A 22,365-nucleotide genomic window follows, 5' to 3' on the forward strand; every position below is an offset into this window, starting at 1 on the left:
ATGCAGCATTAAAAAAAAAAAAATCTTTTGAGTTTCAGAGGATTCTGTAGTAATCTAAACCTCTTCCATTTTTTTTCCCAAATAATTGTTAATAAGTAGGTCAGTACCATAGGTAAAATGCAGCAAAGTGTCAGATGTGGGAGTTAAGGCTTAGAATATGCAGAGTTCTTACTTGGATGAATGGAAATAGGTGGTGGTGATGGTAGCACAACATTGTGAAAGTAACAGCACTGAAATATATATATCTGAATGTGGATAAACGGATAAATGTTAGGTTATATATATTGTAACAGAATAAAAATTTTAAAACAATCCATGGAACTGCACTACACGAACAGTGAACCTTTAAGCCATGGACTATAGTTATAAAAATGTGCTGTCATCCGTTGTAACAGATGTTCCACACCAATGCAAGCTGTTAATAATAGAGTGGTATGGGAATCCTGTATTTTAGGCATGATTGTAAAAAAAAATAATAATAATAACTTCTAGGAAATTGTGCTGTTTTCTAAATATCCCTTACATAAAGCTCCTGGCCTCAAGTTTTCTTAATCTTACAGAATAAATTGGACACCATCCAAAGAATGGGATAACACGATATATTCTTGATAGTTTATATAGCATTTTTATCTATTGATGTTTCTGTAAAAGGTGCCTTTTGTCAACATACCACAAAATAGCATTTCAGATAGAGGTGAGTGCTCTTTTAAACGGAGAATTATTTTATCCATTGAGCTATTTGTTGAGTCAAATCGCCTGGAAGAGATGCCGCAATCTTATCCTACTTGGACTCCCATTAAGCCACTAAGCTCTACTGCTAAAAGCCTGGTTTGAGCCTGTGAATTCTGAGCAGGTTAATAACTTGTGAAGCCTCTAACCACAGATTGAGCGCATTTCTCACAGAGCCATTAATCTTCAGCTTCTTTGGTCCTAATCATTCTTTAAGCAACAAAGTGGCCAAAAAAATGAATGCATAAATACCTTCAGGTTTTGTTAATAGTTAAATCTAATTTCCTTGAAATGTTGCCATCTAATTCACATCATCCTAAAGTCCTTATTGCTACTCTGATTTTCTTAGAATTTTATCTAAAAATAGGATTTGGGATTACCTCTTCCTGCCCCAATCAAAAGTAGATAAAAACAGAGTCGTAGGGGGCTTGTGCTGAAGAGCAGAGCCGGCAGCGGCAGGATGGAGCTGCTGCAGAGCCCACGGTGTTGGGCATGTGTGCATCACCCCAGAGACACTGAAGGGTGAACCGAAAACCACAGTCCCTAAAGGGAGAGTGCTGGGGAGAGTATGGGCCCTGGGACAAGTGACGGGGGGAGGGAGATGAGCACCGTGGTGAGCGCCAAAGGAGGTCCTAAGTTTCAGGTGCTGATTCCCGCCTAGGAGAACTAACGGGGATGGGCTGAAGAAGGGGGACAAAAAGAGCAAGAGTAAGAAGAGCAGAGCAGCACAGTGAAGGGCACCAACCTCCTGCTTTCACCAACCAACCCCTGAATTGCCATTTTTCCTTTGATTTTTACTTTTGGCCACAAAGCCAGCTTTCTGGTTCCCCGATGGTGGCTGTTTTCGTGTGAGATTTAGGGTCATTGTAGAGGCAAGAAGGGCAGGAAAAGGGCTGCAGTGTTTACAGGGTAATTGTGGTGAGGAGCCAGTTTATTTTAGACTGGCTACTTGCATGTACCCCTGGGTTATAGTTTAAAGTCTCTGTAGCCGCCTTTGTGAAGAGCAGTGTATCCTTAAACCTGTCTGTTCATTAGCAACAGCAATAATAAAAACTAGAATCACAGCAATGAAGACCTGGAAGTGACCTTCTTACTGATGTCATCTGTTCCCTCCCCTCCTGTTACTGATGGAAAATTTGGGCCACGAGGGGGGAGTGTCGAGCTCAGAGACCCGCCACCCGAATGGGGACACCAGGCCAGGCCAGGGTTTTCTAGCTGCCGGGCGCCAGAGTGTCACAGCTGAGCATTCTGTCATACTATTTTCAGCAAACTTTCTTGGTCACAGTGTGTTTCTGAGTGTACATTTGCTTATACCCTAGATAGCAAGGTAATTGCTAGATATTAGAATAGTGTGTCCTGTAACATGTTTGGGGGACAGCTCTAACAGTAGCTGGCTGCTCCTCAGGACTGAAATTTGTGAAGACTGCTCAGGAATTGCAATGAGTTCTTTGTTGTCTAAATGAATTCTTTAAAATAATGGCAGATTTTGCAGACAGAATAAACTACTCTATCTTTGGTAAGGATCATCCTTTTCTATTTGCATATAAAAGAAATAAAATGTACCCTTTTGGTACTGGAGAAATGTGTATGCATGTGTTTACTCTGGAGGCAGGGGGAAGACAGTTTCTGTAAAAGGTTATTTAACTTTTTTAAATTGTGATAATTTTAGAGTATACTGAAGAATAATTGATTCTGAGGAATAAGAATATTCATAGAAATAGCATGTGGTATAAAACGATTATGTCTGTCTTAGATACTAATTATTGATGAAGATTTGATAGAAAATTTTTTAAACTGTAGAAACATGAGACACAGGACTTGATATTTGAAAAATACTCATTTTAAAAAAGCCCTAATTCTGGGATAATATTAAAGATCTTTTTTTGGTCCAATCTGAGCAACCTGAATTCATCTGCTAAAGCCAGGCAGAAAATGGGGAGACTTTAAACGTGATTGAGAATGCCTTATTTTGAAAACTAATTTAAGCTAGAAAGAAAATGTAATTGTTAAATGGTAAAACCATAAAATAGGTGAAATTTAAAATGCAGTAAGCTAGGAAATCTTACATTGCATGTTTTGCTGTCTTTACTTCTTGAATAAAATTTTTCTATTGGCTTTATTTCACTCAGCCTAATTTCCTTGAGGTTTGCCCAAATTGTGATGTCTACTTCATCAATAATTAGTATCTAAGAAAGACATAATCATTTTTTACCAGGCTCAAATGTAATGAAAAGTAATTTAGAAAAAAAAGGAAAATGCCTCAAGGAATGAAAATCCCCTTTAGAAAAATAGCAATTATTGAAACTATTTAAGAGAAACTGAAACTTGTTTCTAATTAACACTTATTCTGGGGAAAAGAAGGAAGAAAGAAACAAGAGTTTAATAGATTCCCTGTATTAAAATTTGCCAGTCCCTAGCATAACACCAAATGCTGGAGGTGATGCAGAGAAACTGAATGGATCATTCGTCTATTGATGATGGAAATGGAATCATCACTCAGGAAAATAGTTTGGCAGTTCTTTTCAAAACTAAAAATGGACTTACCATATGACCCAGCAGTGGCACTCTTTGGCATTTATCCCAGAGAAATGATTTAACTTCATGCAGGAATTTGTATACAAATATTCATAGCAAATTATTTGTAATAGCCAAAGCTGGAAATAACCCAAATGTCCTTCAGTAGGTGAATGGTTAAACAAATTGTGATACTAATACTCAACAATGAAATGTAAGTAGCAGTGAAATACTGTGCAATAAAAAGGACAGTTCTCAGTAGACACCACAATTTGGGCAAACCTCAAGGAAATTAGGCTGAGTGAAATAAAGCCAATCTCAAAGAATATATACTGCATGATTCCATTTGTGTAACATTGTTGAAATAACATAATTATCGCTTTGGAGAACAGATTAGTAGGGGATTGAGATGGAAGAAGTGGGTGTGGCTATAACGGGGGTCTTGTGGGGATAGTACAGTTGAGTATCTTGATTACAGTGGTGGTTCCACAGGGTTGTACGTGATAAATGGCAGCGCTACACACACACTAGTACTCTTACACAAATGGGTATATATATGATCGGTGAAATCTGAATAAGGTCTGTGGATTGCACCAATGTCAATTTTTTGCATTTTACATAGTACTATAATTGTGTAAGATGTTAACTTTAGGGAAGGCTGAGGGATGAGTGCATGGGACTTCCCTGTACTTTTCATTACAGTGACCTGTGAATCTATAATTATCTCAGAATAAAAAGTTAAAACAACAAGAGTGATGTCATCAACATGTCAAGGTAAGACATCCCCTGAAAAAGTCTTCCCTCAGAATCAGTTAATAAAAGGACAAATCCCACTTGCTTAGAACTCTGAAGGATGATAGATATCTCAGGTATGCAAGGATGGTTCAGCATAAGGAAATGTTCATAACAGAATTAATTATTCACAGTGGCCAAAAGATGAAAGCAACCCAAGGGTCCATCACCAGTGAATGTATAAACAAAATGGGTTATAGACACACAATGGAATATCAATCAGCCATGAAGAAGAACAAAGTCCTGGTGCAGGCTGGCTCCGTGCTCAGCCCATGAGGGGATGAGGGAGAAGCTGACAGGGAGCCACTAGCTGCTGCTGCTCGTAAGTAGCCTTTTTCTTGGTTAGGCCCTCGCCCTGTTACTGCAGTCCTTCAACCGTTTTCTGGAGCTTTGAGAAAGATTTTTCTACCAGTGCTGGCTGGTTGTTCAAAGCTTCTGTGGGGGAATGGGTCCCTGAAGCATCTCACTCTGCTATCTTGAGCAGGGTAGCTTTGAATTTGAGTGATTTTTGCTTTTTTTTTTTTTGGTTAAACTTTTTTCACTGTATAGAATTGTTCTTTTAATCAGGAAAAAAAAAACCTTTTAAATAAATGCAAATAATTATAAACATTATTTTTTTTTTTTAAATTCAGTTTTATTGAAATATATTCACAAACCATACAGTCATCCATGGTATACAATCAACTGTTCACAGTATGATCATATAGTTATGCGTTCATCACCACAATCTATTTCTGAACATTTTCCTTACATCAGAAAGAATCAGAATAAGAATAAAAAATAAAAGTGAAAAGAGAATACCCAAACCATCCCCCCATCCCACCCTATTTGTCATTTAGTTTTTACTCCCATTTTTCTACTGATTTTTTTTCAATTTTTTAACTTTGTTTATCAAAAAATTAAAAACAAACAGGCAAACAACAACCAAAAAAACCCCACAACATTTCAAACAAAGCAATGGATTAAGGAAAACAAATAACCTAAAATAACTACTTTGCTTCCAATATGTTCCTACCATACCCCAAGAAAATTAATAAACCATGTCCAAACAGAGGAGTAAGAAAAACAAATAATCTAAAATAACTACATTGCTTCCAACATGTTCCTTCCATACCCCAAGAAAATTAATAACCCCTAAGAAAACAAAGGAATAAGAGAAAAAAAAAACCTAAAATAACTCTATTGCTTCCAACATGATCTTACTATATCCAAGAAAGTTTACAAACCATAATCATAATCATAATCTGTTCTTATTAGATTATCATTCCCCCTCCACTAATTGGTATCTCTAGGTCCCCTACATTCTACAGTATAAAACATTGTACATTTTTCACAGAATTCACATTAGTGGTAACATACAATATCTCTCTTTTTGTGCCTGGCTTATTTTGCTCAGCATTATGTCTTTTTTTTTTTTTTTTTTTAATCTTCATTTTATTGAGATATATTCATATACCACGCAGTCATACAAAACAAATCATACTTTCGATTGTTCACAGTACCATTACATAGTTGTACATTCATCACCAAAATCAATCCCTGACACCTTCATTAGCACACACACAAGAATAACAAGAATAATAATTAGAGTGAAAAAGAGCAATTGAAGTAAAAAAGAACACTGGGTACCTTTGTCTGTTTGTTTCCTTCCCCTATTTTTCTACTCATCCATCCATAAACTAGACAAAGTGGAGTGTGGTCCTTATGGCTTTCCCAATCCCCTTGTCACCCCTCATAAGCTACATTTTTATACAATTGTCTTCGAGATTCATGGGTTCTGGGTTGTAGTTTGATAGTTTCAGGTATCCACCACCAGCTACCCCAATTCTTTAGAACCTAAAAAGGGTTGTCTAAAGTGTGCGTAAGAGTGCCCACCAGAGTGACCTCTCGGCTCCTTTTGGATTCTCTCTGCCACTGAAGCTTATTTCATTTCCTTTCACATCCCCCTTTTGGTCAAGAAGATGTTCTCCGTCCCACGATGCCGGGTCTACATTCCTCCCCGGGAGTCATATTCCACGTTGCCAGGGAGATTCACTCCCCTGGGTGTCTGATCCCACGTAGGGGGGAGGGCAGTGATTTCACCTTTCAAGTTGGCTTAGCTAGAGAGACAGGGCCACATCTGAGCAACAAAGAGGCATTCGGGAGGAGGCTCTTAGGCACAACCATAGGGAGGCCTAGCCTCTCCTTTGCAGCAACCGTCTTCCCAATGGTAAAACCTGTGGTAGAGGGCTGAACCCATCAAACCACCAGTCCCCTATGTCTGTGGTCATAAACATTATTTTTAAAATGAGGATCCCAATGTTTAATCCTGTCACACTGACAGGTGTCTTAGTGGCTGTGCAGTTTCCCAGCCTGTTAGCAGTAAGTTTGTATCAAAAAGAGTTTGGAAAGATGTTTGTTAACCTATTTGTATTTAGAAATTTGCTTAGAAATTTACAGAGATTTCACAATTTGCCCTTGATCACTTCACATGTATTTGTGTCACAGAATTCATACTCTCTACCTCAATATACAAATATCTGAAGTATAAAAGTATAGATTTTTTTAATGATTCTTAGTTTTGATTATCTACCTTGAATGAAAAATGCCCTCAGTCTTTAACAGAGGGATTCCCGAAATTTTCCTCAACTTATGTTTAATTAAATTTTGTTGTTTCTGTTTTAACATTTTGGATTAAAGAGATTTTCATTGACTCCTTAAACAGAGAGGTTTATCTTAGTTTTCCTCACCTCATCCATTTCTTCCTGTAGACAGCTTTTGGGCCATTTTTAGCCATTAACACCTCACCCTCTTTGTTGAGTAGATTGATATTGTTCCTGAAATGAGTTTGATGGATTTTTGTTCTAATTTCATATATCTTGTGCCATCCTTATGCCCCATTGAAACATATAACTGAGAATTGATTCACCAGTAATGGACTTTTTTTTATTGTTTTGAAATTGATGCTGGTGGCTAAAGTGGATTGCAGTCAGATAAAATATGAGCAGTGACTTGGAGTTGAAATAAAAGGAGACATAGCCCTGGGTTTATAATGAAATTACATGATTACTACTGGCTCCTGGTAGAAAATCTACTTCTACTTTTTTCTGATTTTTTTTTCTTTTTACCCTTAACAGCCATTGTTGAAGTTCTTCAAGTCTCTAGCTTTTAGCAGTATAGTAAATGGCATCATAAATATGAACAAGGGGTCATTTTTCCTTGTAGAATAATGTTCTATAATTTAGATTTTTCCATAGTCTTTCTAAAAGCCAGATGTTATTAAACCTCTAGATTTCAAATTTTTGCTTTAGATATCCTTCCATCATTTCACCACTCCCAAATTTGGTTATATCAATAATTTCAGGAGACCCAGTGCAATTAGAGCATCCTCATTCAGTCACATAGTTGAAGGTGAAGCTTTCTTAGCTATCGAGCAAAGTTATTTTTAAATGTCTGCCATGTGCTTTTTCATTATCTTCCTGAATGTGTGGGTGGTAAAGTGTAAATGTCCTCAGTTCTCAGATTATAGCATACTGGTCAACCCTGAAATAAAAGAGAGGCTCTGAACTAAAGTGTGAACCTATACAGGATAGTTATAGCTATTTTAATAACTAGTAAGTAAATAGTTTAAAATTTAAAATAGTGATTTTTTTCCCGTTTCATTCCTCTTTGTTTTTAGTCATTTTAAGTTACCAGTTGTAATCCCCCACTCTTTGAGGGTTGAGACATGTTTGGATTTCATCCTAATATAGAAAACCTAAGATCAAAACTCTGTGGGGCCAGTAATTCATGAACTTCAGACTTCAAGCAGAAGTCTTTAAAAAAATGTAATGTTTTCAAATTATACATCTATAGCTCTATCTATAGAAAGCCTTTATTCAGTTAAAGCAGTGTTTAAATAAAACTCCTTTCATGAATTCAACATTGATCTTTGTTTTTGAGCCACTTATTGTGAAATTAAAAAAAGAGATTAAATGTCACTTGATGTGTTTGACACATACAATGTATTTTAGGATTGACTTATTCTAATGCACTTTGTAGTCATGAAGCATTTGAAAAGATACGTTGATGGCTGAATTGAAAAAAATAAGACATCCCTGAAGATTCACTTTTTAAAAAGTGTACATTCTAAATTCCTTGCAGATTTGTTAAGGGCTGTAAAAGGCAATTAAATTCTTCTTCCATGTGTGAGTGGGGCTGAGAGAGTTAGGGGTGATTTTCAGTGTCATATACTCAATCCTGGTTTTCAAAAGTCTCTTTTTCAAATAATGCTGATATTAATACTACTGGTCACCTGTTGTGTACCCTGCGATTTCTGTATGGTACCTCGACTAAACCTGTCAACAGCCTTACAAAACAGGTGTCATAACCACGTGTCTACAGAGGAGGAAGTTGCAACTCAGAATAGCTAGTAATGGAGGAACTTCACCTAGGTTGCTCTGAAAGCAAAGCTTGGAAGGGATTTTGCTGCAGGTAGTTTTCTTGGGAGGTGGTCCCAGGAAGCAGAGGGCACCAGCTAAGGTGGAAAAGCCACCACAGAGAGACATTCCTGCTGTCTCTCCTGCGGCCATGGAGCGCAGTTCACCGCGATCTCTGAACAGGCTTGAGAATGCATCCTGGGATAGCCCGTCCAAGGATGGAGACTGATTTCTGCCACCCGTTGAGGGAGAGCTGCCATGATTCCCCAGAACCTCTGGGCTGCGCTTGCTTGTGGGTTTCCTGCGATTCAGAGACTACCCTAACCAGAAAAATATGGAACTGCAAAAGCATGGCCTGGAACGGGGCTGGTGGGCCTGTGAATGCGCTTGCATCCAACTGCCATCTCTCCTTGCAGCTGAAAGCAGAGGTGGCCTGGGGAGGTGTGGCGTGGGGCACCAGGAGGGTCTGCTGAAACGGAAAGGACCCACATCTGGAGTGATTCCAAACGCTGTGCTTTTCCCACTGGGTCCCACCAGCTTCCTGTGAATACAAGATGAAATGAGTTAAATCCCTCAACAATTAGGATGGCATGGAAAGGTGGAGAATGCACACAGTAGTTCTAATGCATTATATATAGTTGGGAAAATGTACTCTCCTATTTATGTGTTGCGTTGGTTAATATTTAGCTTGTATTCCTTGCATGTAAGTAGATAAGAGTACCAGAAGAATGCCCAGAATGTTCCAAGTAGTAGAAATTATAGTTTGTTTGGAATTTAAAATATATTCCTTTGTGGAGCTTTTAAAATATACCATGCATGCAGGATTGTGTTGGACTCAGGAGTTGCAACCTGTGTTTTGGGGTCTGTGTGGGATTGTGGAATGACTCAGGCAGATCACGTTGGGCTGTGTAGACCATGGCAGTTCACTGAGAGTTCTGCTGTGTTTGTTTTTTAAAAACATCTCTGGATTAACACCCCACTGGTTGACACTTCCCAAAGATGAACCAGAGGGAATAATGCCTTGAGTGGAATTATGTTTTAGTATTTTGGGCCCTCAGTTTATCCCAGGACAGTAAGGAGGCTGAGACTTTTTGCTGATTATTAGAATTCCTGGAATAACAGAACCACATCCTCCTGGCAAACCCAATCTAGCCCAGCGTTTGCCACGAGGTAGGTGTTCCTAAATCTTTGTTCAGCTGAGAGGACTCAGGTTGTCCTCTTTAAATTCTTCAGCCACGCAGATTCAGGCAGAGGCTGGAATTCATACAGACAGCTTATTTGGAGTAATTCCGTACTGCATGATGTATCACCACAAGCTTAGCAGCTCAAAACGACACCCGTTTATTACTACACAGTTCTATAGGGGAAGAGTCCAGGCACAGTGTGGCTGGGTTCTCAGAGTCTCAGCAGACTGAAATCAGGCTGTCAGCTGGGCCATGTGGTTTCCCAAAGGCTCTGGAGACAAATCTGCTTGCAGCCTCATTCAGGTTTGGGGCCGAGTTTCTGTTCTTTCTGGTCGTAAGACTACTGGTGTTCAGCCAGGGATGGCTCTTGGCTCCTGAGGCCGCCTGCATTCCGTGCCACATGGCCCCCTCCGTCTTCAGAGTCAGCAACGGGAAATGTCCTGTGTCAGATCTGTCTTACACTTCAAATCTCTTTCTTCATGAAAAACCCAGTCCTGTGTCAGGGTCACCCACATAAACTCCCTGTCCTGAAGGCAGCTGTGCCATACGGCATAACCCATCCACAGGAGTAAAATCCATCCTGTTAACTCACGGTCCTGAGGCCCATGCAAGGCGTCTGCACTGGGCAGAGGCCTTGAGACCATCTTAGAGTTCTGGCTACCACACCGTATGAGCAGACCCACAGTCTCTTTAGTTAAGGACAAAGGACTTAAGACTTAAAAGCAAATATAGAAAAAACCCTTGACCCATGTCTGGGTGAGTAATGGTATATGCATGACCCTGGTTTCATTTTTTGTTTTCTTGGGAACATACTTTGAGGAAAGGTTAAACCACTAGGAGGTATTTACCAACTGGCAAATTTGGGGTTCTTGTTTTGAATAGCGGGGCTAACTAGAGGTTCTTGCCTGGCACTCCTGACTCAGCCCTAACTTCAGTGGTCACTGCTACTTTAATTATAAAGTTCTTTCCCATTATTTCATTTGTTTCACATCACTATTGGTTTAATTTCTATCTGGATATTTCAGATGAGGAATGTGTGATTCAGAAAGGCTAAGTGACTTGCCCTGGCTGCCTGGTTAATAAACAGACTGGGACTGGGTGTTCTGCTCACAGTGACCTCTTCCTGCTGTACCATAGCAGCTCCATACTGACTCTTCAGCAAACGTTTATTGAGTGCTTGCTTTCTCTGTACCAGGCACTAAAATGAATAAGATATGGTCACAGCCCTCTGGGAGCTCCACATCTTTACCTGTTGAACTGTAGTTTATAAGTCAGCAACAAAAGTTTGAGCACAGTGATGTGGAAACATCAGGATGAAGCAACAAAGTCTACTTGAATTAGTTGAAGAATTAATTGAGAAGTTGGTCTTGTAAGAGGAATTGCTGCTTATCATGTGAAGAATGGGAAATGTGGATGGGCAGGTCATTCTGGCATCTGCAAAGGCATGGAATTGCAAAGGGGCCAGCCATGCCTAGGTAATGGGGATAAGCTCAGCGGTTGGTGGGAGAGGAGGCTGGTGAATAAGCAGGAGAGGCACCGGCCCGAGTTTGTACGAGGGCGATGTGACACTGGTGGAGGGTCGTGAGGAGGAGTTTAAACCCATTTCCCTCTCAGTCCCTCTTCCAACCCTGACCCAAATTATTCTGTTTCCTTAGCTGAACTAGATGCAGAGCACACCCAAAAGGTCCTGGAAATGGAGCACACCCAGCAAATGAAGCTGAAGGAGCGGCAGAAGTTTTTTGAGGAAGCCTTCCAGCAGGACATGGAACAGTACCTCTCCACAGGTTACCTGCAGATAGCTGAGAGGCGAGGCAAGTTGGGGAAGGGGCTGCTGGCAGCAAGGGCTCCGCTGCGTGTGGGAGGGTGCCATGTACTCGCACCCACCCCCACTAGAGTGGGGCTCAGGGTAAAGTCTGTTCTACCATTAGACTACAAAATCACAGTATGTGGCATGCTGTATTTGTCTTGTCCTTGCTTTCTGTCCTGTAGCTCTTTTGGCTTTCGGTGAAGATCTTTAAAAACATTTTTAAAAATTACAATTTGTAATTTTAACAATTAAAATTTCTTGGTGGGAGAGAGGAATTTTCATATGGCTCTTGCTGGTGTGTGTGTTTGTGAGAAAGTCAGTCTATATCTATATAACTAGCCAACAAACACCCCTACCTTCTCTCTCTCCCCTCTTCCTCCCTACCTCTCCTATAGTATTAAAAATTCTTTGAAAGGGTGTTTTGAAGGCTGCATATCCATCATCATCAGGGTGTTTCCTTGTTTATTTAATGAGTCTCCTAGTTGAACATTTAGATTCTTTTCCTCTAGAAATGATGCTGTGATGAATATCTAGACGCATAAATACTTGTCTGCATCTCTAATAATTCCCAAGAATAAACTGAGCAGGGGAGAAATCAAGGTACTGGGCTCCTTCCTTCGGCCTCTCCTGAAGAACCAGTGCCTCCGGAGGAGTACACGGGTAGGGCAGGTTGAATGTGCTGTTGGATTCAATTTGCAAGTATTTTCTTGAAGATTTTTCTGTCTATATTCATAAGAGACATTGGAGTGATATTTTCTTTTCTTGTATTATCTTTATCTGGCTGTGGTATTGGAGTGCTGTGGACCTCATAGAATGAGTTACGTAGTGTTCCTCCTCTTCAGTTTTTCGAAGAGTTTCAGCAGCATTGATATTAATTCTTGTAATGATTGGTAGGATTCCCCTGTGAAGCCATCTAGTCCTGGGCTTTTCTTTTTTGGGAGGTTTTTGATGACTGATTCAATCTCTTGACTTGTAATTGGTTTCTTGAGATCTTCTATTTCTTTTAGAGATAGTGTAGATTGTTCATGTGTTTCTGGGAGTTTGTCCATTTCATCTAGGTTGTCTAATTTGGTGGCAGACAGTTGTTTGTAGTATCCTCTTATGATCCTTTTTATTTCCATTGGGTCATTGTAATGTCCCCCTCTCATTTTTAAATTTATTTGCGTCTCCTCTCTTTTTCTGTGTTAATCTAGCTCTAATGGTTTGTCAGTTTCATTGATTTTCTCAAAGAACCAACTTTTGGTTTTGTTAGTTCTCTGTTTTTTGCTCTCAATTTCACTTATTTCTGTTCTGATCTTCGTTCTTTGTTTCTTTCTGTTTGCTTTGGGATTAGTTTGTTATTCTTTTTCTGGTTCCTCCAGGTATGCATTTGGGTCTTTGATTTTAGCTCACTTTTCTTTTTTAATGTAAGCATTTAGGGCTATAAATTCCCCTCTCAGCACTGCCTTTGCTGCAACCCATAAGTTTTGATTTGTTGTCTCGTTTTCTTTTGTCTCAAGATATTTTCCGATTTCCCTTGCAATTTCTTCTTTGGCCCACTGATTGTTTAAGAGTATGTTGTTTAACATCCATGTATTTGTGAATTTCCCAGTTTTCCACCTGTTACTCATTTCCAGTTTAATTCTGTTATGGTCAGATAGGATGCATTATATAATTTCAGTCTTTATAAATTTATTGAGATTTGTTTTGTGACCCAACATGTGGTCCATCTTGGAGAAGGATCCATGAGAACTTGAGTAGAATGTATATCCTGGTGTTTTGGGGGTACAGTGTTCTGTGTATGTTATGTCTAGTTCATTTATTATATTATTCAAGTCTTCTGTTTCCTTATTGATCCTCTGTGTAGATGTTCTGTCCATTGATGAGAGTGGTGTATTGAAGTCTCCAACTGTTACTGTAGAGATGTCTATTTCTCCCTTCAGTTTTGCCAGTATTTGCCTTATGCATTTTAGGGCACTGTGGTTAGGTGCATAAATATTTGTGATTGTTATTGCCTGTTGGTGGATTGCCCTTTTTAATTAATATATGGTGTTCTTCTTTGTCTCTTATAACAACTTCCTACTTAAAGTCTATTTTGTCCAATATTAGTACAGCCAGCCAAAGTCTTTTATGGTTACTATTTGCATGGAATATCCTTTTCCAGCCTTTCACTTTCAACCTCCTTGTGTCTTTGGATCTAAGGTGAGTCTCTTATAGATAGCATATTGTTGGATCATACTTTTCTATCTGTTCTGCTAATCTGTGTCTTTTTATTGGGGAGTTTAATCCATTAACATTCAGTGTTAGTATTGTGAAGGCAGTACTTCAACCATTTTATCCTTTGGTTTTTGTATGTCAAATCTTATTTTTGTCTCTCTTTTTACCCTATTAGTTACCCTTACTGATAAGCTTCATTTCTACACTCTCCTCCAAGCGTCTCTCCTGTCTTTTATTTTCAGCCTACAGAAATTCTTCTTATATTTCTTGTAGGGTAGGTCTCTTGTTGAGGAACTCTCAGTTTCTGTTTATCTGTGAATATTTTAAACTTCCTCCTCATTTTGAAGGACAGTTTTGTCAGATAAAAATTCTTGGCTGGCAGTTTATCTCTTTCAGTACCTTAAATAGATCATACCACTGCCTTCTTCCCTCCATGGTTTCTGATGAGAAATCAGCACTTTATCTTATTGCAGAACCCTCATATATGACAAATCACTTTGATGTTCTTGCTTTCAGGATTCTCTCTTTATCTTTGAAATTTGACATTCTGACTAGTATGTGTCTCAGACTAGGTATAGTTGGATTTCTGTTTGGAGTATGTTATATTTCTAGGATCTACATTTGGGAAAATTTGGGAAATTTTCGGCCGTTGTTTCCTCAAACGTTCTTTCTGCCCCTTGTCCCCTCTCCTTCTGGGACACCCATGGTGTACATGTTTGTTCGCTTTGTGCTTTCACTCAAATCCCTGAGATGCTGCTCAATTTTTTCCATTCTTTTCTCCCTCTGTTCTCTGTAACATTTTGTTCTCCTGTGTTCTAGTTTTCTGATTGTTTCTTTTGCCTATTCACATCTGCTGTTGTATGCCTCTTGTGTATTTTTAATGTCATTGTGTCTTTCAACCCCATAATTTGTCATGTGCCTTTTTATATTTTCAGATTCTTCTTTATTCTCAAACATTGTCTTCTTAATATCGTTTAGCTCTTTATCCATATTTCCCTTCATCTCCTTGAATTGATTTAGGAGATTTTTTTAAACATCTTTGATTAGTTGTTCCAAATTCTGTGTCTCCTTTGAAGTTTTAATTTGTTCCCTTGACTGGGCCATACCTTCCTGTTTCTTAGAATGGCTTGTAACTTTTTGCTGATGTCTAGGCATTTGATTATCTTGATGAATTTACTCTGAAGGTTCATTTTTCGCTTGTCTGGGGTTTTATTGTTGATTGACTTTGTGTTAAGAATCTTCTTTGATGCTTTAACTTACTCTAGGCCTTTAGAATAGCAGGTTCTTAACTGACCTAATTTTTTCTTCGCTTTTCTTCATCTGGTTCTGGCCCTGAATATGTGGTACAATTTTTAAGATTGTACTTTTTGTGCAGTTGTTTTCCCTCCAGGAGAAAGCTTCCTTTCCTGTGTTGCTTCTCCAGGAATCTTGTTGTTTTTTGTTAGTTTTGCCTCTGTAGTTTTTAACTCTCCTTTCCTTGCCTGTAGCTGTTTTTACATTTAGGGCAAATTCTGGAAGGAGGGTCACCCGGGAGAGGACTTTCCCAAGTCAGTGTTTCCCAGCCAAAGCAGGGCCAGGGACACACGAAGAGAGAGCGAGACTGGCTCAAGAGTGCTCTAGGAAGGACATCAAAAGCCTCTTTGACGGCTCCCAAGACTGCTTTCCTGGCCTGCCCGGCAAATGCAGCCTTCAGCTGACTGCCCTGCAGCCCTGAGGGAGCCTCCACCCCTGCTTAGGGCAGGGTTGAAATAATGGCTGCTGCTGCCACCTGTGTCATGGGTGGGTTGAAACAGTAGCTGAGAGCTGGGACCAAGTGATTTGAATTTGCTAATCAAAAACCATGATCAGTGATCTGCTGTGCCGACTCATGTTCCTGGGGAAGAGGATTTTATGCCCCTTTCTGTCACCAGCCAGTTAGCCAGGACTGGGCCCCCAGGCAGCCCCCTGCAAGGGTGGGGGTGGGTGCTGGCAGCTGCTGTGTGGTTTATCAGCCCCTCCCTCCTGCTCTTCCTTGGATGTTGCACAGGGGTCTTCTGGCCTGTGGACCCCTAGAACAGTTGTTTCAGACAGTTCCTGTTTACTAACTGCTTTGGTGGAAGGACTGAGTCCTGGAGCTCCCTACTCCATCTTCCATGGAAGTCCTGCTCCTCCAGGGTTTTGTGTCCTGCCATGGGCAGGAGCTGAGTAGGTTGCACACACCCTGGCTGACCTGAAAATTTGAGCATAATGAGACATTGCACCATGAGGGTGTGGCAGAGCAGGGACAATAAAAAGGACGGCAGTGGAAATTCTTATTGCTGAGTCATTGAACTCTGCCTTGTTCAGTTTAATTTAACAGGCACTTATTCAGCACCTGCCAGGCGCTAAGTGCTCAGCATTCTTTTGGGCCCAGAAGTAGGCAGTGGGAAGATGAAAGTGCTTCCTAAGCAGCTCCCCTTCTGTTAGGGGATGCATGGCCGCACAGCCGAGGGGTCCAATGAAGCAGGAGCCACATGGCCAGGCCAGGTGCCCCTGAGATCAGGGGTTGGGCCGTAAACCAGTGACCTCAGTGGCTGGCCTAGGACAGAGCCCAGGAAAGAGAACGGCCCAGCAAATACTCTAGACGTCAATTAAACATTAAGTAGTTGAATTTTCATGGTCTTAAGCATCTTGAGAATAGTTTTTCCTCAAGTTTAGAAAGTGTTCACATTTTTTAAGGTTAAAAAAAAAAAAAGGAGTCAGGCACACGTTAATTTATATGGTTTTTAAACCACTGAAGAAGAATTGGAGGACCTCTTTTTTTTTGTTTTTTGTTTTCTGCTTCGGCTAGAGGTGAAAAGACAGGCATCTCTCCAGAGGGCTGTCCAGAGCCATCCCTTAGACTTCACAACCTAATAGACTGAACATCCCTTTAAGAGGATTTTTCATCTCCTGGGATGAATATGGGAAGCGTAATTTAGAGAACTCAATCCGGGTTAAAAAAAAAAAAGAACCTTCCACAGGGAACATCATGTTTTGGACTCATTCCCCTTTAAATCAGAAATAGCAGTCTTGGTTTTTTCTCTCTCTTTCCAAAGTATCATTTTTTAAATGTGACAAGACCCAGAAAGTTCTCTTCAGAATATTAGAGAATAAAGAGACATCTGTGACCCCGTGGGATGGTGTTATATCTGGATTTTTACCCACAGAGCAGGGAGCCTCGGGGGCTGGGCGAGGGCCAAGACAGAGCCCGTGGGCTGAGCCATCGAGGGGACTGCGGTCTGACAGCAGAACCCTGCAGACCCCAAGGGGATCTGACTCCTCCTACAGGCCAGCCTAGGTGTGGCTCCTCTTTTCTCAGGAAAAGTAGTCATTTTTATTGCTTTTATTTTATTCCTTAGTGTCGGGGTGTCTTGCAGTGTAGCTAGTTATTAATAGGTTGCCCTGGAGATGAACTGTTCTGAACCTGTATTTTCCTGGCTCTCTATTCCCCAGATTAGATTTCAGGTTCCTGTGGATCTTTAATCCACCTCCAGTTGGTTTTTGTGTAGGCTGCGAGGTAAGGATCCAGTTTTAATTTTTTCCATAGCAGTAACTATTTGTCTCACCAGCATTCTTTCCCAGTGAGTCACATGGCCTTGTCTTACTTCAATTGCCATATATTTCAGAGCCTCTTCAGGGCTCTTTATTCTGTTCCTGTCATGTTTGTCCAGCCCTGAACACAAACCATACTGTCTTGGTTTTAATTATTCATTAAGCAGTTCTCCACTGGGGGCAGTTTTGCCCCTTTCAATGGTCTCACCTGAGGGCGATGTGCTGCTGGCATCTCGTGGGCAGAGCGCAGGGACATGCTGCTTGTCCTCCCCCAGGGCGCGGGGCAGCCCCCAGCCAGAACGTCAGTGGTATGAGGCGGAGAAAACCTGCCGTACGTACGCCTGGGTCCCTGGGGGAGCGATGCCCCCTCCACTCCAGCACACAGTCCTCTCTCTTCACAGTGGCCTTGGCTATTCTTGGCTCTTTTTTCTTCTCTATACAAGTTACAGTCATACGCTCAAGGTCTGTGAAAAACTTTCCAGAGTGTGATCAGTATTTCATTAAATTTTCAGATTGAGAATTGACATTTTAATGGTACTGAACCTTCCTGTGCATGAATATGGTTACTGTGATCTTTCACAACTTATTTCCTGAATGTTGGGTAGAACTTGCCTTTGAAACCGTCTGAGGCCAGTGATTTCTTTATGGGAAGAAATTTCTCTTCTTTTTCTGTGGTGGTTATAGAGGTTTTCTATTTCTTCTTAAGATCGTTTTGGCAGATTTTTCAAGAATTTGTGCAGCTTTTCTCATCATTCATAATAGGCTGTATTTGTGGCTAGGATTGCCTTTGTACTCCAAGAATTGTTAATTTGTGCCTCTTGTATCATTTCTTGATGACTCTTACCCAGGATGGGTCCATTTCCAAGTTTTGTTTTTTGCAAAGAATCAACTTGTATTCTTCTACTTCTCTACCATTTATTTTGTTTCATTAATTTCTTCTATCTTTTTTCCTACATGTCCATGTGTACTTGATGGCAAGATTCTAATGAAGACCTAACATGGGGTTCTGTGTCTGTTTCATCAAGCTTGTTTAATTAAGTTGTGCACATCTTCTCTGCCATTACTAATTTTTTGACTGCTTAATTAACATTTACTAAAGAGGTATATTAAACAGTCCCTTTCCCTTCACGGTTACAGATTTGTTATGTTTTCATGGTTGTTCTGCCATTTTTTACTCCAAAAACATAGCTACAAAATATATAGTCACACAGAAGTTAAAAATTATCTTCCTGGTGAGATGAACTCTTTTAAAATCATTGTTAAGTATTAATCTTTACTCCAATATAGCTTGTGTTTCTCCTTTGGGTCTGTTTTGTTTGATACTAATATTGCTCCATCAGCTTTAAAGCTGATCTGTTTGCCCATTATGTTTTTTCATTGCTGTTTAAATGTTTGTGTCCTTACGTTTTAGGAGCCTCTCCTATAAACAGAATGTGGCTGGAATTTACTATTTTAATTCAGTCTTATAATTTCCATCTCTTAACCAGCAAGTTTGATTTTCTGCCTTTATTGTGATCACTGATGTCCTTGGCTTCATGACCATTTTCCTTGGTGCTTTCTATTTTCCTGAAAACTTTTCCTGAGCTATTTAGTCCAATTTTTTCTTTGCTCTGTTATAAACATTATACTCCTGCCCTTTCCAAGAAGATGGCACAGACAGAAAAGGAAGCCCCACACCTTTCAAAAGTGTAGTCAAAGCAAAGGCCAAAAGCCAAGAAAGCCATTCTGTAGACTATGAGAGTTTTTGACACCAACTGCCAATAATTCTGCAGTAACTTCAATGCAATTCCATTCTGACTCTACTTCCCTAGAATCAGTCCAGACCCCGCAGGTTCAGGGGCCTAGGCCACCCACAGTTCTAACCAGCTGGCAGCAAACCAGGGGCTCCCAACCACTGCCTCCTCAGATTTGCTGATTTGCAGGAACAACTCTCAGAATTCACTGGAAGCACCATACAATAAAACCATAGTTTTATTGTAGCAAAAAAGGATACAAATCAGAAGGAAACAAAAGAAGTGATACATGGGTCGAGGTCTCAGCCCCCAGCTCCCAAGTCTTCTCTGTGTGGAGTCAGGACCTGACACCCTCCTACCACATGGATGTGTATCACCAATCAGGGACGCTTTCTGGAGCCCGGGAGTTTTTATAGGGGTTTTCCGTGATTGGTGTAAACACTGCCCCCAGGGGCCCCCTCCCAGGAGTTGTGGAGGCCAAGCCGACATGATGGGACTCTCAGCCCCCACCCAAGTTGCCAGCATATTAAGTACTCAGGTGTGCTCTGCAGGGAACCAGGAACAGTAAAAGGCACAGGAAATTCCCAAGATTTAGAGGGTATCTCCCAGAACAGGGTCAAGGGTCAGCCAAGTTCTTCATCATACTACAGCCATAGCCCCAGAAAAGGAGAGCAGGTCCAGCCCTTCCCGCAGCCCCAGACAGTAGAGCTGTTAAGACGGCGAGCACTCTGGAAGGGCAGGGACCGCTGGGACTTCCCTGAGGGCGCGGTCACCAGCCTGGTCCAGCCCTGGTGGCCAGATCAGGCCAACTTGGCCCGACTGTGGTAATTTGGATGTTGCCACCAAAAGTGGGATCAACTAATAGCCCAGTCTGCTAGTCCTAATTATAATAAAAATCTCCCACCTAAGAGTAAAAGTTATATACTTTGGACCTCTTTATAGTGCTTAACTTATTAATGACTTAGTGTATTGAAGATGAATCTTCACCTTTCTCCCAAATAAAACAGGGATCTTGTACTGATTTCCCTCTGCCCTCTCCTGTCTTACAGACCTTTCTTGTTCACTATTTTAATTCTGCCCAGTAACCTCCCAGTTAGATACTATGATTATTATTTTATTCAAAGGTTTGTATTTACTCACAAATTTGACTGTGTGTTACTTGTTTTCTTGCACCTTCCTTGTTTAGACTTGTTCACTGAGAGTACGTTCATGGTGACGTCTTTATTATCTGACAGGGCCATGGTGTAACTTTTTAGAGCTGAGTTATCTGGCATCTCTGACCATATCCCACTCTCTCCTGACTGTAGCACTATCAGGAAATTGTCTGTTGGTCTGTCCTCATCTTCCCTAATCTGCCCTTTCTGCCTGGTTGCTGAGAGAACTTTAGAGACAATATTCTTCAGTTTTACAGCAACTAACATAGGTGGGAATTTGGGTTTTCTTTTATTTTATCTTGCTCACATCAGCTGATAAAGGGATCTCCTTTATTTATCTTACTTGTATTCTGTTTTACTTCCTAAATATGGGATTTTAGGTATTCAATTCCAGAAAATAATAAGCCTTTTTGAATATGCTGCTCTCCCCCGTTCTCTGCCTTTGGAGCTGTGAGTATGTGTTTAACTTTGGCATTTTCCATCTTTTAACCTTTTATGTTTTCTCTTTTTGTGCTGTATTGTGGGGAATACTTTCAGTTTGGCTATGACTAATCTTCAATTTTACTGATTCCAAGTTTTTAATTTTAGTGATCATTTTTCCTATCTAGAAATTGTGTTTTCAAATGCCTGTCTTTTCTTATTTTCACAACTTGCTCATTTTTAAATTCCTTCTTTTATTTCTTTAAACAATTGAAAGTCATCTAAAAGTTCTTAGCAAAGGATGCTAATAATACCAAGCTTGTTTTGGCTGACACGTATTTATGGTGATGTACTTCCATGTCGTATTGTAAATTCTGAATTGGATTTTGTTCAAATTCCTGTGAGGTCAAGATTAAGGATGCATCCTTCCAGAAACATTCTGTATTTGCTGCTGCCAGGCACCATCATTCCTGGCATGTTAATTTCTTGTGGTTTAAATATAAATTCCTTGCAAGGCATCCCTCACTCTGCACCCAAGATGAGACAGGCTAGTAGTAGTCCTTTTATAATCTCCTTTTGCTGGTGAGCTGATATTTTTTTCCTCCCGAGTCTCCACTTTCATTATAGAGGTCTTCTTGATTCATTACAGGGATCTTCTTGATTCCAAGTCCACATCTTGAAGATGCCCAAACCTTGTCTCCAAGCATAAATTACTGGGACTGAGAAATGTTACAAGGGAAGCCAAGACCTCAGCTTTGGTTTATGTCTTCCAGGCAGTCATTCAGTTTTGGAGTGCCTGGATTGATAGGATTGCACCTGCCCATAACATTTGGGGGCAACTGTAGGCAGGAAGCAGGGCTGTACCGGCAGCTACAGCTTTGTGATGATGCTGTGAACAAGTCCTGTTGGTCCCTTCCAGACTGGTCCCACTCCTGGGAGAGCTCCCCGCCCCAAACTGGGCCACTCCCACCTGCAGGCAAGAAGTGCTTAATGCGGAAATGCTCTGTCTTCAGCATCCGCAAAGGGCTGGGTGAACAGAGTAAGTGTCTGTGGGAGGTGGAAGGTAATGGAAACCAAGGTTGACCTGGGATGGGGGATTTTACCCGAAGGCCCAGGCAAGGATGTATCATTTACTATTTTAAAAAGTAAACTTGGGAGTAGCAGGAGCTGTTTTGTACCTAAAAGATACATTTGTACTCAAATGCAAGTGATGTTCATCTTTTAAGATATTACTGAATAGTCATTTCTTCTTGTGCCGCTCTGTCCTCAGAGCCCATGGGCAGCCTGTCGTCCATGGAGGTGAACGTCGACATGCTGGAGCAGATGGACCTGGGCGACCTCTCAGACCAGGAGGCCCTGGACGTCTTTTTGAACTCGGGGGGAGAAGAGAACACCGTGCTCTCCCCTGGGCTGGGTAAGGGCTGCGGGACATGATGCGCTTAAATCGTCGAGTTACTGACATTAGACTAACAGGAACAGACACAGTGTAGGAATCCCACAGGCAGTTTCTTGTTCCACTCACTCTGATTTCCAGTATGTAGTGACACAAAGGAAACCAGGTTTCAGGAATTAATTTTTCTCAAAAATTGTAAGTGCTCTACTGGAATACCCTTAGAAAAGAGGCAGCTTTCTTAATTTGTGTTTTACGTCCTTTTCTATCTCCGAAATTTTAATCTGAGGTCAGGTTTTCTGGTGAAGGACTGGAATTTTCTGGGAGGTGGAGTCTCTCCTGCACAGCTCACACTTTGGCCTAAGCATGTGTTCGTCTTTAAACTGTTCCCCCTTCGTCCAGCAGGTATTTTAATGAATGCTCTGGGCAAGGCCATGGTGTTCACTAATTGGACTCATTTTTAAATAGTTACAATGATGTGGGCACTCCCATTTAAT

General features: G+C 40.7%; 1 protein-coding gene across 2 annotated transcripts in view; it reads left to right on the forward strand.

Annotated features, from left to right (window-relative positions):
* The window catches only part of DTNBP1 (dystrobrevin binding protein 1), a 134,417-nt gene that overhangs the window by 108,677 nt on the left and 3,375 nt on the right, over positions 1-22,365 (forward strand). For both annotated transcript variants that reach the window (XM_037842111.1, XM_037842112.1), the window contains 2 exons: positions 11,272-11,427; positions 21,749-21,892. In XM_037842111.1, coding sequence (XP_037698039.1) covers positions 11,272-11,427; positions 21,749-21,892 — 300 coding nt within the window. The remainder of the gene's footprint in view (positions 1-11,271; positions 11,428-21,748; positions 21,893-22,365) is intronic.

This window comes from Choloepus didactylus, chromosome 7, assembly GCF_015220235.1.
Source record: "Choloepus didactylus isolate mChoDid1 chromosome 7, mChoDid1.pri, whole genome shotgun sequence".
In the NCBI taxonomy this organism is placed as follows: domain Eukaryota; kingdom Metazoa; phylum Chordata; class Mammalia; order Pilosa; family Megalonychidae; genus Choloepus; species Choloepus didactylus.